Source organism: Sinohyriopsis cumingii, chromosome 11 (assembly GCF_028554795.1).
Source record: "Sinohyriopsis cumingii isolate HCF-2022 chromosome 11, ASM2855479v2, whole genome shotgun sequence".
NCBI lineage: Eukaryota > Metazoa > Mollusca > Bivalvia > Unionida > Unionidae > Sinohyriopsis > Sinohyriopsis cumingii.
In genome coordinates this window covers 54,464,713-54,477,300 of record NC_142971.1, presented here as the reverse complement: position 1 = coordinate 54,477,300, position 12,588 = coordinate 54,464,713, and the positions used below count along the sequence as shown (strand labels likewise).

Here is a 12,588-nt window from a genome sequence, read left to right as displayed (position 1 = left end):
ATAGTCTATGCTATGCTAATATTGGAACCACAGACCTTTACAGTCTGTGCTGTACAAATACTGGTACCATAAAGCTTTCCAGTCTATGCTATGTTATGCTAAAATTGGAACCATGGAGACTTATAGTCTATGCTATGCTATTATTTGAACCACAGAGCTTTTGTAGTCTATGCTATGCTAATATTGGAACCATGGAGATTTATAGTCTATGCTATGCTAATATTGGAACCATGGAGATCTAAAGTCTATGCTATGTTAATATTGGAACCATGGAGATTTATAGTCTATGCTATGCTAATATTGGAACCATGGAGATCTGAAGTCTATGCTATGTTAATATTGGAACCATAGAGATTTATAGTCTATACTTTGCTAATATTGGAACCATGGAGATCTATAGTCTATGCTATGTTAATATTGGAACCATGGAGATTTATAGTCTATACTTTGCTAATATTGGAACCATGGAGATCTATAGTCTATGCTATGTTAATATTGGAACCATGGAGATTTATAGTCTATACTTTGCTAATATTGGAACCATGGAGATCTATAGTCAATGCTATGTTAATATTGGAACCATGGAGATCTAAAGTCTATGCTATGTTAATATTGGAACCATGGAGATTTATAGTCTATACTTTGCTAATATTGGAACCATGGAGATCTATAGTCTATGCTATGCTAATATTGGAATCATGGAGGTTCATAGTCCATGCTTTGCTAATATTGGAACTACAGAGCTTTACAGTCTGTGCTGTACTAATACTGGAACCATAAGCTTTCCAGTCTATGCTATGCTAATATTGGAACCATGGAGATGTATAGTCTATGCTATGTTAATATTGGAATCATGAAGCATTAGCCAATGCTATGCAGGGCCGGCACAAGGTATGTGCAAGCAGTGTGCTTGCACAGGGTGCAGTTTTCAATGGGAGCCAAATTGGATTAGAAAAGGAATCTAAGCTACAATGAAACAAAACCTACTTTTTTTCTTTCTTATGAAGATCCTTTTATTTGGTCACAACTAACATCAATTTCTCAGCTTTCTTATCACCAAAAATGTTAACAACTAGAGCACTGTATTGTCTCATGATGGCCCGGACTAATATTGTATCCATGGAGCTTTATAGTCTATGTTATGCTAAGTTGGAATCATAGAGCAGTATATGTTATACTAAGATGGAATCATAGAGCAGTATAGTCTATGTTATACTAAGTTGGAATCATAGAACAGTATAGTCTATGTTATACTAAGATGGAATCATAGAGCAGTATAGCCTATATTATGCTATTGTTGGAGTCAGATCAGTATAGTCTATGTTATGCTAAGTTGGAATCATAGAGCAGTATAATCTATGTTATGCTAAGTTGGAATAATAGAGCAGTATAGTCTATGTTATACTAAGTTGGAATCATAGAGCAGCATAGTCTCTGTTATGCTTTGTTGCAATCAGAGCAGTATAGTCTATGATATGCTATTGTTGGAATCAGAGCAGTATAGTCTATGTTATGCTAAGATGGAATCATAGAGCAGTATAGTCTATGATATGCTATTGTTGGAATCAGAGCAGTATAGTCTACATTATGCTAAGATGGAATCAGAGCAGCATAGTCTATGATACGCTATTGTTGGAATCAGAGCAGTATAGTCTATGTTATGCTAAGATGGAATCATAGAGCAGTATAGTCTATGATATGCTATTGTTGGAATCAGTGCAGTATAGTCTATATGCTATTGTTGGAATCAGAGCAATATAGTCTATGATATACTATTGTTGGAATCATACAGCAATATAGTCTATGATATGCTATTGTTGGAATCATAGAGCAGTATAGTCTATGATATGCTATTGTTGGAATCAGAGCAGTATAGTCTATGTTATGCTAAGTTGGAATCAAAGAGCAGCATAGTCTATGATATGCTACTGTTGGAATCACAGAGCAGTATAGTCTATATGCTACTGTTGGAATCATAGAGCAGTATAGTCTATAATAAGCTATTGTTGGAATCAGAGCAGTATAGTCTACGATATGTTATTGTTGGAATCAGAGCAGTATAGTCAACGATATGTTATTGTTGGAATCAGAGCAGTATAGTCTACGATATGTTATTGTTGGAATCAGAACTATATAGTCTATGATATGTTATTGTTGGAATCAGAGCAGTATAGTCCACATTATGCTATTGTTGGAATCAGAGCAGTATAGTCTATGGCATCCTATTGTTGGAATCAGAGCAGTATAGTCTATGATATGCTATTGTTGGAATCATACAATAGTATAGTCTATGATATGCTATTGTTGGAATCATAGCAGTATAGTATATGATATGCTATTGTTGGAATCATACAGCAATATAGTCTATGTTAGGCTAATGGTGGAATGATGGTGCTTTACACAACAAAGGAGAGCTAAAAATTCCCTTTGCAAGAAGTTTCATTTTTCTTATATTGAGTATATTTCTATTTTCAACATTAATATATGTCATTATGCTATCATCTTTGTGTGTGCTTCCCTTAAAATGTCCATTGGAGGACTTGTAATTATTTCCACCATGCAATATCTATTCATTTTTTGGCAGATCAAACTATACTCTCTATCCTTAAACACGTTATTGTTTTTAAAAAAACTGGGTATTATTGTGGGTATATAATAAGTAAATTCAAGTCCTTGTACAGTTGGATATTGTAAGCTGTTGTACTTCAGTCTCATTTCAAATATCCACCAGCACAAACACTATAATCTATAACTATTGTTTAATGCTTGACAGGACACACTCAACTAAAAACATAAAATTAAAATAAAATTATCATTTAAAAAATGGAAGTGTAGATAAAACTTAAGATTTATGTGGTGAAATAAACTAGAAATAATAAGTCTAGGCAAGCCTAAAACAGCTCAATATCTTACCCAAAGTTGAATCTGAAAGTGTTCACAACGGTATTGCATTAAATTGAATAAAGCTGTAAAAGAGTGTAAATTTCCAAATGCTATATGATGATTGTGTTCATGAGCAAGACAAGGTAATTCATATCATGATATCTCTACACTGATGCAGTCACACTTGACTATTAATCACACTTGACTATTAAACAACAGGTGGTTCTTGGTCAAGATAATGGGAAATATGGTAGTGAAAGAACTAGTTAATGAGCAATAAAAAGAAAGAAGTAAGTGAAAGACTGTCAATCTATCTTTTTGTCCCTTCATACTCTGACCAACATGGCTACAGTGACAATGAAGACACAAATGTACATCAACAACACAGCCAAGAGAATCACTAATTCTTACTTGTAACTGATGATTGCATTATAAAGTTATTGTGGAAAATTCCTGTTTGCCAGTAATTTGTTCCATGTTACTATGATGCATGGTAAGAAGCTGTATTTGACAGATGAGAGCTGTGTTCGTCTTATAATTTGGATGCTGTTATGTGTAAAACAAAAAAAAGGGTCATACATATAAAATGTGAAACCAACCATAAGAAGTTTGTTAGTAATACTGATGGCATAAGTTTTCATAGGCTTAATTTTCTTAAGGATGTCCAGTTATCTAATATTACATCCATGAGTAGTCTCAACCTGTCCACACTATCTGCACAGAGAACATTTTTTTTACAATAAGATGATGCATCTCATCCATAGAGAAAGTGTTGACGTCTCCAACATCATGAAGTTATAATACACATGATATCAAACAGACGCTAGTCTCCTGTACAAATTATTTTTACAAGATTCATCCTGACGGACATAAATTTTCCTTTTCCTTGCCTTCATGGCATCAATTGGACTGCTTTGCGTTCTTCATAAATTCCCTTCGCCTTCTAGCATTTTTGTTTCACTTAACTTTGTCCTCAGGCCTGGTATGGCTATCTAGTGAATATAAATGAAAGCTAAAATGGGCTGGGTGACAAAGGCAAAGCCAAAGTTATTTTGTTGCATCCGCCTTCACTGCAAGATGGTTCATAATCTATTCCAGTAGTTTTTCTCCATATTGCCCCTTTGTGAGGAAAACTATTAGACTATATAGTTTCAAATGAAAACAGGCAGTAAGAAAACCAGTTCAGGATGATAGCTATTTACAAGAAGGATGTCAAAGCTAACTATGGGTATGTTAAGCCTTTGATAACTAAGAATTTGTACCCGTTCACCTGGCTGACATCTGCCTAACAGACAAATCCAAGAGGAACTGGCATGGAAATATGGGCAAGATGCTTTCTACAGAAATTTCTTCAAATATCATTAATTCAATATATTACAAAAACAATTACTGAAAGGTTTCTTTTGTTCACTCTTTTGATGGCGCATCAGCCTCAACTGGCCAGTACTGAAAGGCCATTATGCCAGGATGCTGTCAAATTTGGTATAATTCTGTTCAAATTTTTCTGTAACTAAAAAGCGGATTCAATTTTGTTTCTATTTTTAGCAACAGATGCCATATTTAAAAGAGGACTGCTGGTCAAGACTTTAAAGCCCTAGGTGCTATGATGTTTTCAATCAAATTTTGTCAAATCCAGTTAGCGTTTATTGAGAAGTCACTTCAAGATTTTCTTATTATCAGCAACAGCAGCCATATCTGAAGGCAGATTGTCTTAATTTTTACAAATCTGAAACCCCTTCATGCTTTTTGTTAAATTTGTTTTAATTCTGTCAGTTGACGATAATATATTTTTAAAGATTTTCTTTTTATAAGTTTTATTAACTGACTGCAATTTGGCATCATTTGAGTACTAATTTAATGTTTCTCAATCCATGATGCATTCTATCAAATTTGGTCAAATTCTTTTGAGTGCTTTTTCAAAGAAGTCATTTAAGGTTTATCTAGTTTTAGTAATGATGGCAATATCTTTAGATGGATCACATGATTTAAACAAATTTACTGCTATCTGTCAAATCTGGCAGAGTTCTATTCCATGATTTACGAGTTGCTTCAAGGTTTTCTATTCCAGTAATGGTAAGCATATGTTATGTCGTATCAGCCATTAAAGGTTTTGGTATGTATACAATTGAAACCCCCTCAATCCAGGATGATTTCTATCAAATTCTGATGAGTACATTCTAAAAAAGATTCCTGAAGGTCTAAAAGAAGATTCCTGAAGGTCATTTTTTTTTCATTCTACTTTTAGTAACAGTGGTCAGATTTGAAGATGAACTGGTATCATTTCTACAAAATGAAAACCCTTCATACCAGGATGGTCCAATTTCATCAAGTGGTTCATGAGAAGTTGTTTTAATATTTTTAGCAATGGCAGACATAATAGCTAACTGTGGCATGGTAATATGTGCATAAATCTGAAAGGCCTTCATGCTAGGATGATTTCAAATTCTGTCAAGCAATTTAAAAAAAAAAAGAAGCCATTTAAAGGCTTAAGCATATTTAGTAACAGTGGTCATATTTGATTCAGATCAGCATCATCTGAATTTCTCTCATGTCTGTGCAGTTTCTGTTCAGTGGTGTTGGAGAGGCTAGTCAAGGTATTAGGAGTAACTAAGCATGAATAGAGAACAAGATTGATGGACATGTTTCTCCTAGAATGGCTTCAAATTTATGCACCAAAAAAATATATTTCATTATTAAAGCTACATAGTGTTCTCTGCCTTTTTTACTACCTTCTTCATCATCACTCTGTATTGAGCTGGACTCTTCCTCCTCCTCTTCTTCCTCCATTCCATCAATATTATCGTGGCTGTGAAAATAAAACCATACTGTATGCAATATTTATTCTATTTGTTTCATACTATGTGAGAAAAGTATCAAATCATTTTAATGCCATAATCAAGACTCCCAAAATCAACATTCTGTTCCTCCTCCCCTTCACCAATATCAGCAACAAAAATATGATGCGCACAATTATTTCAATTAAAGAATATTTACCAGAACTTTTCCATACTCTTCCAGTGTTTTTAATATAATAAGCACTAAAGGCTGTCACAATACAGCATAAACTGGACCCAGTCAATACAGTTGTCATTTTGTCAGCAATGCATGCAATTTAGAATGGCACATAATTTTCACCAGAACTCAGGATTAATCAGACCATCCCAGTAGCTATATTTTTCAAAACTGCCATCCCAATGTAAGTTTCAATGGAACAGACCAAACTTCAGTAACTATAAACATAATGACATATTTGAAAGAAATAGCTATTCTATATAAACGATGATTGTGAATTATCAATAGAACTACGGTATCAGAGAAATCCAACTGCAAACTGCACAGACTCAGATCTGCCATCACATAATGCGCTGGCAGAATTGGGTCTGTGCAGTTTGTTAGGAGTAATCAGTAAAAGAAACAAGATAGCCCCTAATCTGCAGACACAGGATGCTACAGAAATTCAGGATCTTTGTTGTTTATAGTTTGACTTTTAAGCAAGTACAATCAATAGTATTCATGTTTCAATGGACACAAGCTACTAATCTGACCAGTGCAAGCTGTCATCTTGTACCATCAATGGTAAGTTTTGGTGCATAATCAACATTACTGGCAATCATAGAATTCAATATTATGGTCTAAAACCTTTCTCTGAAACTTGAGAAAAGCCATTTCTTGCATTTATTCATGCGCATGATAACATTTTCCAAGCAACAATAGGGAACATCTATTTCATCATAATATCACTTGACCCACTGCAATCACAGTGTACATAAACGGACAAGAATTCCCAAATTTCCATCATCACTTTATCATTCTCTCACAATAAAACATTAGTTACAAATCATTTATAAGCTGAAGTTATGCATACAGAATGTTTTGCACTGACTGACCTAACAATGGTTACTGACGAAGTTATAAAAGTCCTCATTTTTTATATTTTAAAATTCATCATTATTTAGAAAAGGAAAATCAACTCTAGATTAGTGCCGATTATTTTTATCATTATCTTCTACATATCTTGTTTTTTTAGGGATAAGAGTAGACTTTATTTTTTACTTGTTCACACTGATATCATTGAACGAGACACCTTTAGTACCCAGTTTAAATGTGTACTGCCATTACCTTGACAGTCATGAACACAGTTCAAGCATTTATTGCCATCACCCTGAGTCTTGTACACAGTTCAAATGTGTATTGCCATCATCTTGACAATCTTTAACATAGTCAAACATGTATTGCCATTACTAAGAATTCTGAACATGGTTCACGTGTAATGCCACTACCTTGACAGTCTTTAACACAGTGCAAACATGTATTGCCATTATTTTACAGTCTTGAATACAGTTCTTTGATTGCTGACGTGTTTAAACATCACAAAAGTTTACACATAAGTTTTCAATGTAAACCTAATTCATTAGGTTTTCTCTTATGGTAGAGACATTTTAAAGTGTGACTTTCTGTTTTAAAGTTGGATCAGCTCTTCTAAATGTGCTGTTTTGATTCTCACCTTCCTTGTCTTCTCAATGTGTTGTTTTGATTCAAACCCTCATTGTCTTCTCAATGTGCTGTTTTAATTCAAACCCTCAATGTATTCTCAATGTGCTGTTTTGATTCAAACCCTCAATGTACTCTTAATGTGCTGTTTTGATTCAAACCCTCAATGTATTCTCAATGTGCTGTTTTGATTTAGACTCTCAATGTATTCACAATGTGCTGTTTTGACTCGGACCCTGATTTGTTGTTCAGAGATGAGAGATAAAGATCCCTCATGGTGTTGTGTTCCACCCTTAGGATCCAAATTTTGCACATCTTATGCTTTCCTGAATGTCTGATGTAAAATTCTGACCATACAAAAAAGCCACCTCATATTTCCATAACATTTGCTTTTATTCCATCAGTCCGTTTTAAGGGTCATTTTCGTATGACTTGCACCAAAATCGTTAAGGGTTGGCAGGTCTGCTGATGCAAAATTCTGACTTTCAGTGATGTCCAGGGGACCACTGGGGTGAATATTCCCATTCTACACCAGTGCATATAAACAATTTGATACATAACATTCTTACACAGTATGCTACTGTACAGTGTTATGTGCCTTTCAATGAAACAAAAATATTCAACAATGCTGATCAAGCTAACACTTTCAGAAAAGTGACAATGTATATCAACTATCCAACAGTAAGTTCCATGACATGAAAAAACTGTACAATATACCAGATTTCGCAGACTGGCCATGGAGGTTTCTGACATAAATGTACAAGATTCCCCAATGCTCAGACTGGCCATGGAGGTTTCTGACATAAATGTACAAGATTCCCCAATGCTCAGACTGGCCATGGAGGTTTCTGACATAAATGTACAAGATTCCCCAATGCTCAGACTGGCCATGGAGGTTTCTGACACAAACATACAAGATTCCCCAATGCTCAGACTGGCCATGGAGGTTTCTAATAAAATTGAACAAGATTCCCAACTGCTCAATCCTGCCTTGGAGTTTTCTGATACTACGTAATCATTAAAAAAAAATGCATTGTTTTGCAGTAAGGCTGAGCATTCAAAAACAAATTGTCAGGCTGTTAAGCACTACGGCATCCTCATATATCAACAAAGTACTCTTTACGTTCTCTCTGACTTACCTGTCATCAACGATGCACTTCTCATATACCTCTCCACCATCGTTAGGGAATATTTCCTCCTGGTTTGTAATGATGGATTTGATGACCTCATTAACGTTGCCCTGGAATGTGACCTGATCTCGGTCTGGTGGAATAGGGAGTAGCGTTGGACCAAAACAGATTGCCAGGTTATAGGGATCCATCATGTTCTCATCAGAATACTCAGATAAACTGAAATATACATTTCACCAAAGTGTTCACGGGATGTAAAATTTATGACATCTTAAATAATAATAATAACAAAAATACATGCAGCCTGTGGCATACTTTGTTATTCATTTAAAAAAGAAAAACAAACTTAAAATCAAATTAACACGAGTCTGAAATTCTTTATTATCATGCAAATAGGTAACTAATGATGCTGCAATGTCACATTACTATCCTATAAACTTGTTTACAAGTCAAACTGAAATGTCACGTTACTACTGTATAAACTCATTTATAAGTCAAGTCAAACTGCAATGTCATGTTACTATTTTAAAAACTCATTTATAAGTCAAGTCCAACTGCAATGTCACGTTACTACTGTAAAAACTTGTTTATAAGTCGAACTGCAATGTCTAGTTACTACTGATAAACTGATTTATTAGTCAAATCAAACTGCAATGTCACGTTACTACTGTGTAAACTCATTTATAAGTCAAGTCAAACTGCAATGTCATGTTACTACTTTATAAACTCATTTATAAGTTAAGTCAAACTGCAATGTCACGTTACTACTGTATAAACTCGTTTATAAGTCAAACTGCAAACAACAAAGACCCTGATCTGCTGTAGCATAATGTTCCTGCAGATCATGGTCTTTATTGCTTTTTCTACTGATTACTCCTAGCAAACTGCACAGGTCTAGTTCTGACAGCGCATATTGTGCTGGCAGATCTGGGTCTGTTTAGTTTGTAGTTGTACTTGTCTTATAAGCAAGCATTTATAGAATATGTTATTTCACAGTACGAAATATGATAAACACTACTATGTTATGCTCAGGTGAAGCAATCGTGGATGAGGAGCAGTACTATTTGATAAACAAAGTGACACAAAATTAGGTGCACGGTCACATGAACTGTTTGCAATAATTTTGGGTAAATTAAGTATTGTGAGGAAGCAATACACGTTGATTTGTGCAGCTTACTTTCATATAGGCTTATTGTAGAAGGAAAACATCTTAAAAACTGCACAATTTAGTGCTGACCCTCATTTTCAAGGCTTTGTTTTTAAGTTCTGTGAAATGTAGCTTGTAAAAAGATTTTTAACATTTATCTTGTAAAGAAATTTTTCAGTTCTGTGACTGGTAGCTTGTAAAGAGTTTTGAAGTTCTGTGACATGTTGAGAGATTTATTGTACACATGCATTGAAGTGGTTATCTTACTGGCTAAGGAATGCAAACAGGTATCTCATTATCACTAGTATGGCCCGAGGCAGGGTGAATAGAAGTTCTTTTATCTTCTCTATCTTCTGAGGCTCCTCCAATCCTGAAAATCAAATATGTCTCCTTAATTACAGGTTGTGAGAGTCCTAAATCTTGATTTTAATGTTTGCTTAAAAGTTTGATTTCTTTAAAAATGATAGTGACTAATTCTTAACAAGAAAGTCTAATCATATAATTTAATATAAAATCTTACTGTATGCACATGAAGAGTATGTGTCTGTTTTAAGGGTCTTAAATTTGCTGGTGTTGATTTTTGAAGATCACATAAAACAACAAAGAGTTGCATGATGGGGCTGATACTTGGTCAGGAGGGCATTTCAAGGAATTTAAGATAATACTATTTCTTTATAAATGATCTGTGTTGAAACAATCTTGGATAATCCTGAGTGATAAGATCTTCAAATTAGCTGCCATGGCAGCCATACTACATGTCTTATTATCACCATTTTCATTCAGGATAAACTAAACGTTCAAGGTTTTTGGTATAAAATAACCCATGTCATAATGATCAATTCAGGAGCTGCAGTGACATGATTTTCATGGTGGCAATATTGGATGTCAGACTAGCATCATTCTGATTCTGACAGTACCAACTAGACCCCATAGTAAGTCCTCTGGTGAAAACTTCAAGGTGGCAATATTGGATGTCAGACTGGCATCATTTTGATTCTGACAGTACCAACTAGACCCAAAAGTAAGTCTTCTGGTGAAAACTTCAAGGTGGCAATATTGGATGTCAGACTAGCATCATTTTAATTCTGACAGTACCAACTAGACCCCATAGTAAGTCTTCTGGTGAAAACTTCAAGGTGGCAATATTGGATGTCAGACTGGCATCATTTTGATTCTGACAGTACCAACTAGACCCCAAAGTAAGTCTTCTGGTGAAAACTTCAAGGTGGCAATATTGGATGTTAGATTGGCAATATTTTGATTCAGTACCAACTAGACCCCATAATAAGTCTTCTGGTGAAAACTTCAAACTGATATTACTTTCCATGTAGGAGAAGTGACTAGCAAATTTTCAGGACAGTTACTAAATTTGAAGTCAGCTTTGAATCATTTTCATCAAGGGTAAACTAGATATCATCATTAGTTTTCTTGTAAAAGCCATGATGGGACTTTCCACTTTGGAAAAGCAGCAATAACAAGTTTTTCAAGATGGTTGCCATGGTGACTATACTGGACGTATGACTGGCACCCTTTTCATACATTAACAACCAAATATCGTAAGTCTTCTTGTGAAAACCCATTCTCAATACGACTTTCTCTCCAGGAGGAGTACAGAAAAGATTTCAAAGATATCAGATCAGCACAATGTTCCTTTAAGACCAACTTGGCACCATAAGAAGTCTTCTGAAGAAAACACCCCAACCTTATAAAGAGATGACAAGTCTGCATCAGTCTAAAGGTTCAAGAGATGACAAGTCTGCATCAATCTAAAGGTCAAAGAGATGTACTCAATTCATTTTCTTAGCACTAGTTTTTAAAGTCTTTTTTTGTGTGTGTGTGCAGAACTTAGTATCTATTTTGTGCAGACCCAGCAATGGTGCACTCTGGCTGAAACATTGCTAAAAATGAACACACAGGCATAGTGACCTTGACCCTGGAGTCACTGACCCCCAAATAAATAGGGTTCTCCAAATGTAGTAAGCTGCACTAAAATGTGTTCAGTATTGCAGCATTCAGACACCAAAATGGATGCATGTACACCAGGATGGACAATATTAAACTGTAAAAAACCCACCCCCAATTTTGCTGGTAAGACATACTAAAAAAACCAATTTTAAAAACAAGTTTGGAATATGAACTATTAACATATCTTTTGGACACTTACTGCTGCAATTTATGAGTTCGTCAAAGAGATGAAGTGGAAACAGTGGTGGCTGAAGCTCGCGGAAAAATAATTTAAGGACTCCTGCCGCAGAATTGATTTTCTCAGATGCATCTTCATCTGTCAGTGGATCATCTCCTGAAATGAAGAGATGCTTCACATCATCATCTCAAAGTTAACAAACAACATGCCTGGAAATGTGTTTCATATTATCACCTTAAAGTTAACCTCAAACAACCATGTATATCTGAAAATGTGCTTTGCATTGTTTGTTTAAATAAGATCTTCAAAGAAATGTTTGCACATTATATTGCACAATAATGTTTGATTAAGTTACTTTCTGAAACAAAGATGTCTACTTACCTTTTTCAAAGGAATTTTTCATATCATTGATTTCAACTTGTGAACCAGAGATCCGGAATACACCTTGATGATGCATACCTGGCAACAGAAGAAAAAGATTACAAGACCAATAATTATACAGGACACAAGATAGCATATTGACATGATTCATAATACACTGCTGATGAAACAATACATTATCGATACACATATCAACATGATAGTCTTTTTATCTTTAGAAGGTATGTCAGTGGTACAGTGGTGCTGTTTAGTATGTATTGACATATGGGTTGTATTTCCAGTATTCAAATTTAAACACTTTCTAACAGACTACCTGTTGTCAGTGATTGTAACTCAACCTCTTAGGCTATTTCAGGCTGCTCCATTTGACCAGATGCCGGACTCATCTTGGTCACACAATAAATTGGTTTTGC

General features: G+C 34.9%; 1 protein-coding gene across 3 annotated transcripts in view; it reads right to left on the bottom strand.

Annotated features, from left to right (window-relative positions):
* LOC149788475 (SLIT-ROBO Rho GTPase-activating protein 3-like) overlaps positions 1-12,588 on the bottom strand; it is a 241,384-nt gene that overhangs the window by 22,671 nt on the left and 206,125 nt on the right. For all 3 annotated transcript variants that reach the window (XM_089974460.1, XM_089974459.1, XM_089974461.1), the window contains exons 13-17: positions 12,176-12,253; positions 11,816-11,950; positions 9,919-10,021; positions 8,514-8,723; positions 5,613-5,689 (exon numbers count right to left, since the gene is read on the bottom strand). In XM_089974460.1, the coding sequence (XP_089830586.1) occupies positions 5,613-5,689; positions 8,514-8,723; positions 9,919-10,021; positions 11,816-11,950; positions 12,176-12,253 (603 nt within the window). The remainder of the gene's footprint in view (positions 1-5,612; positions 5,690-8,513; positions 8,724-9,918; positions 10,022-11,815; positions 11,951-12,175; positions 12,254-12,588) is intronic.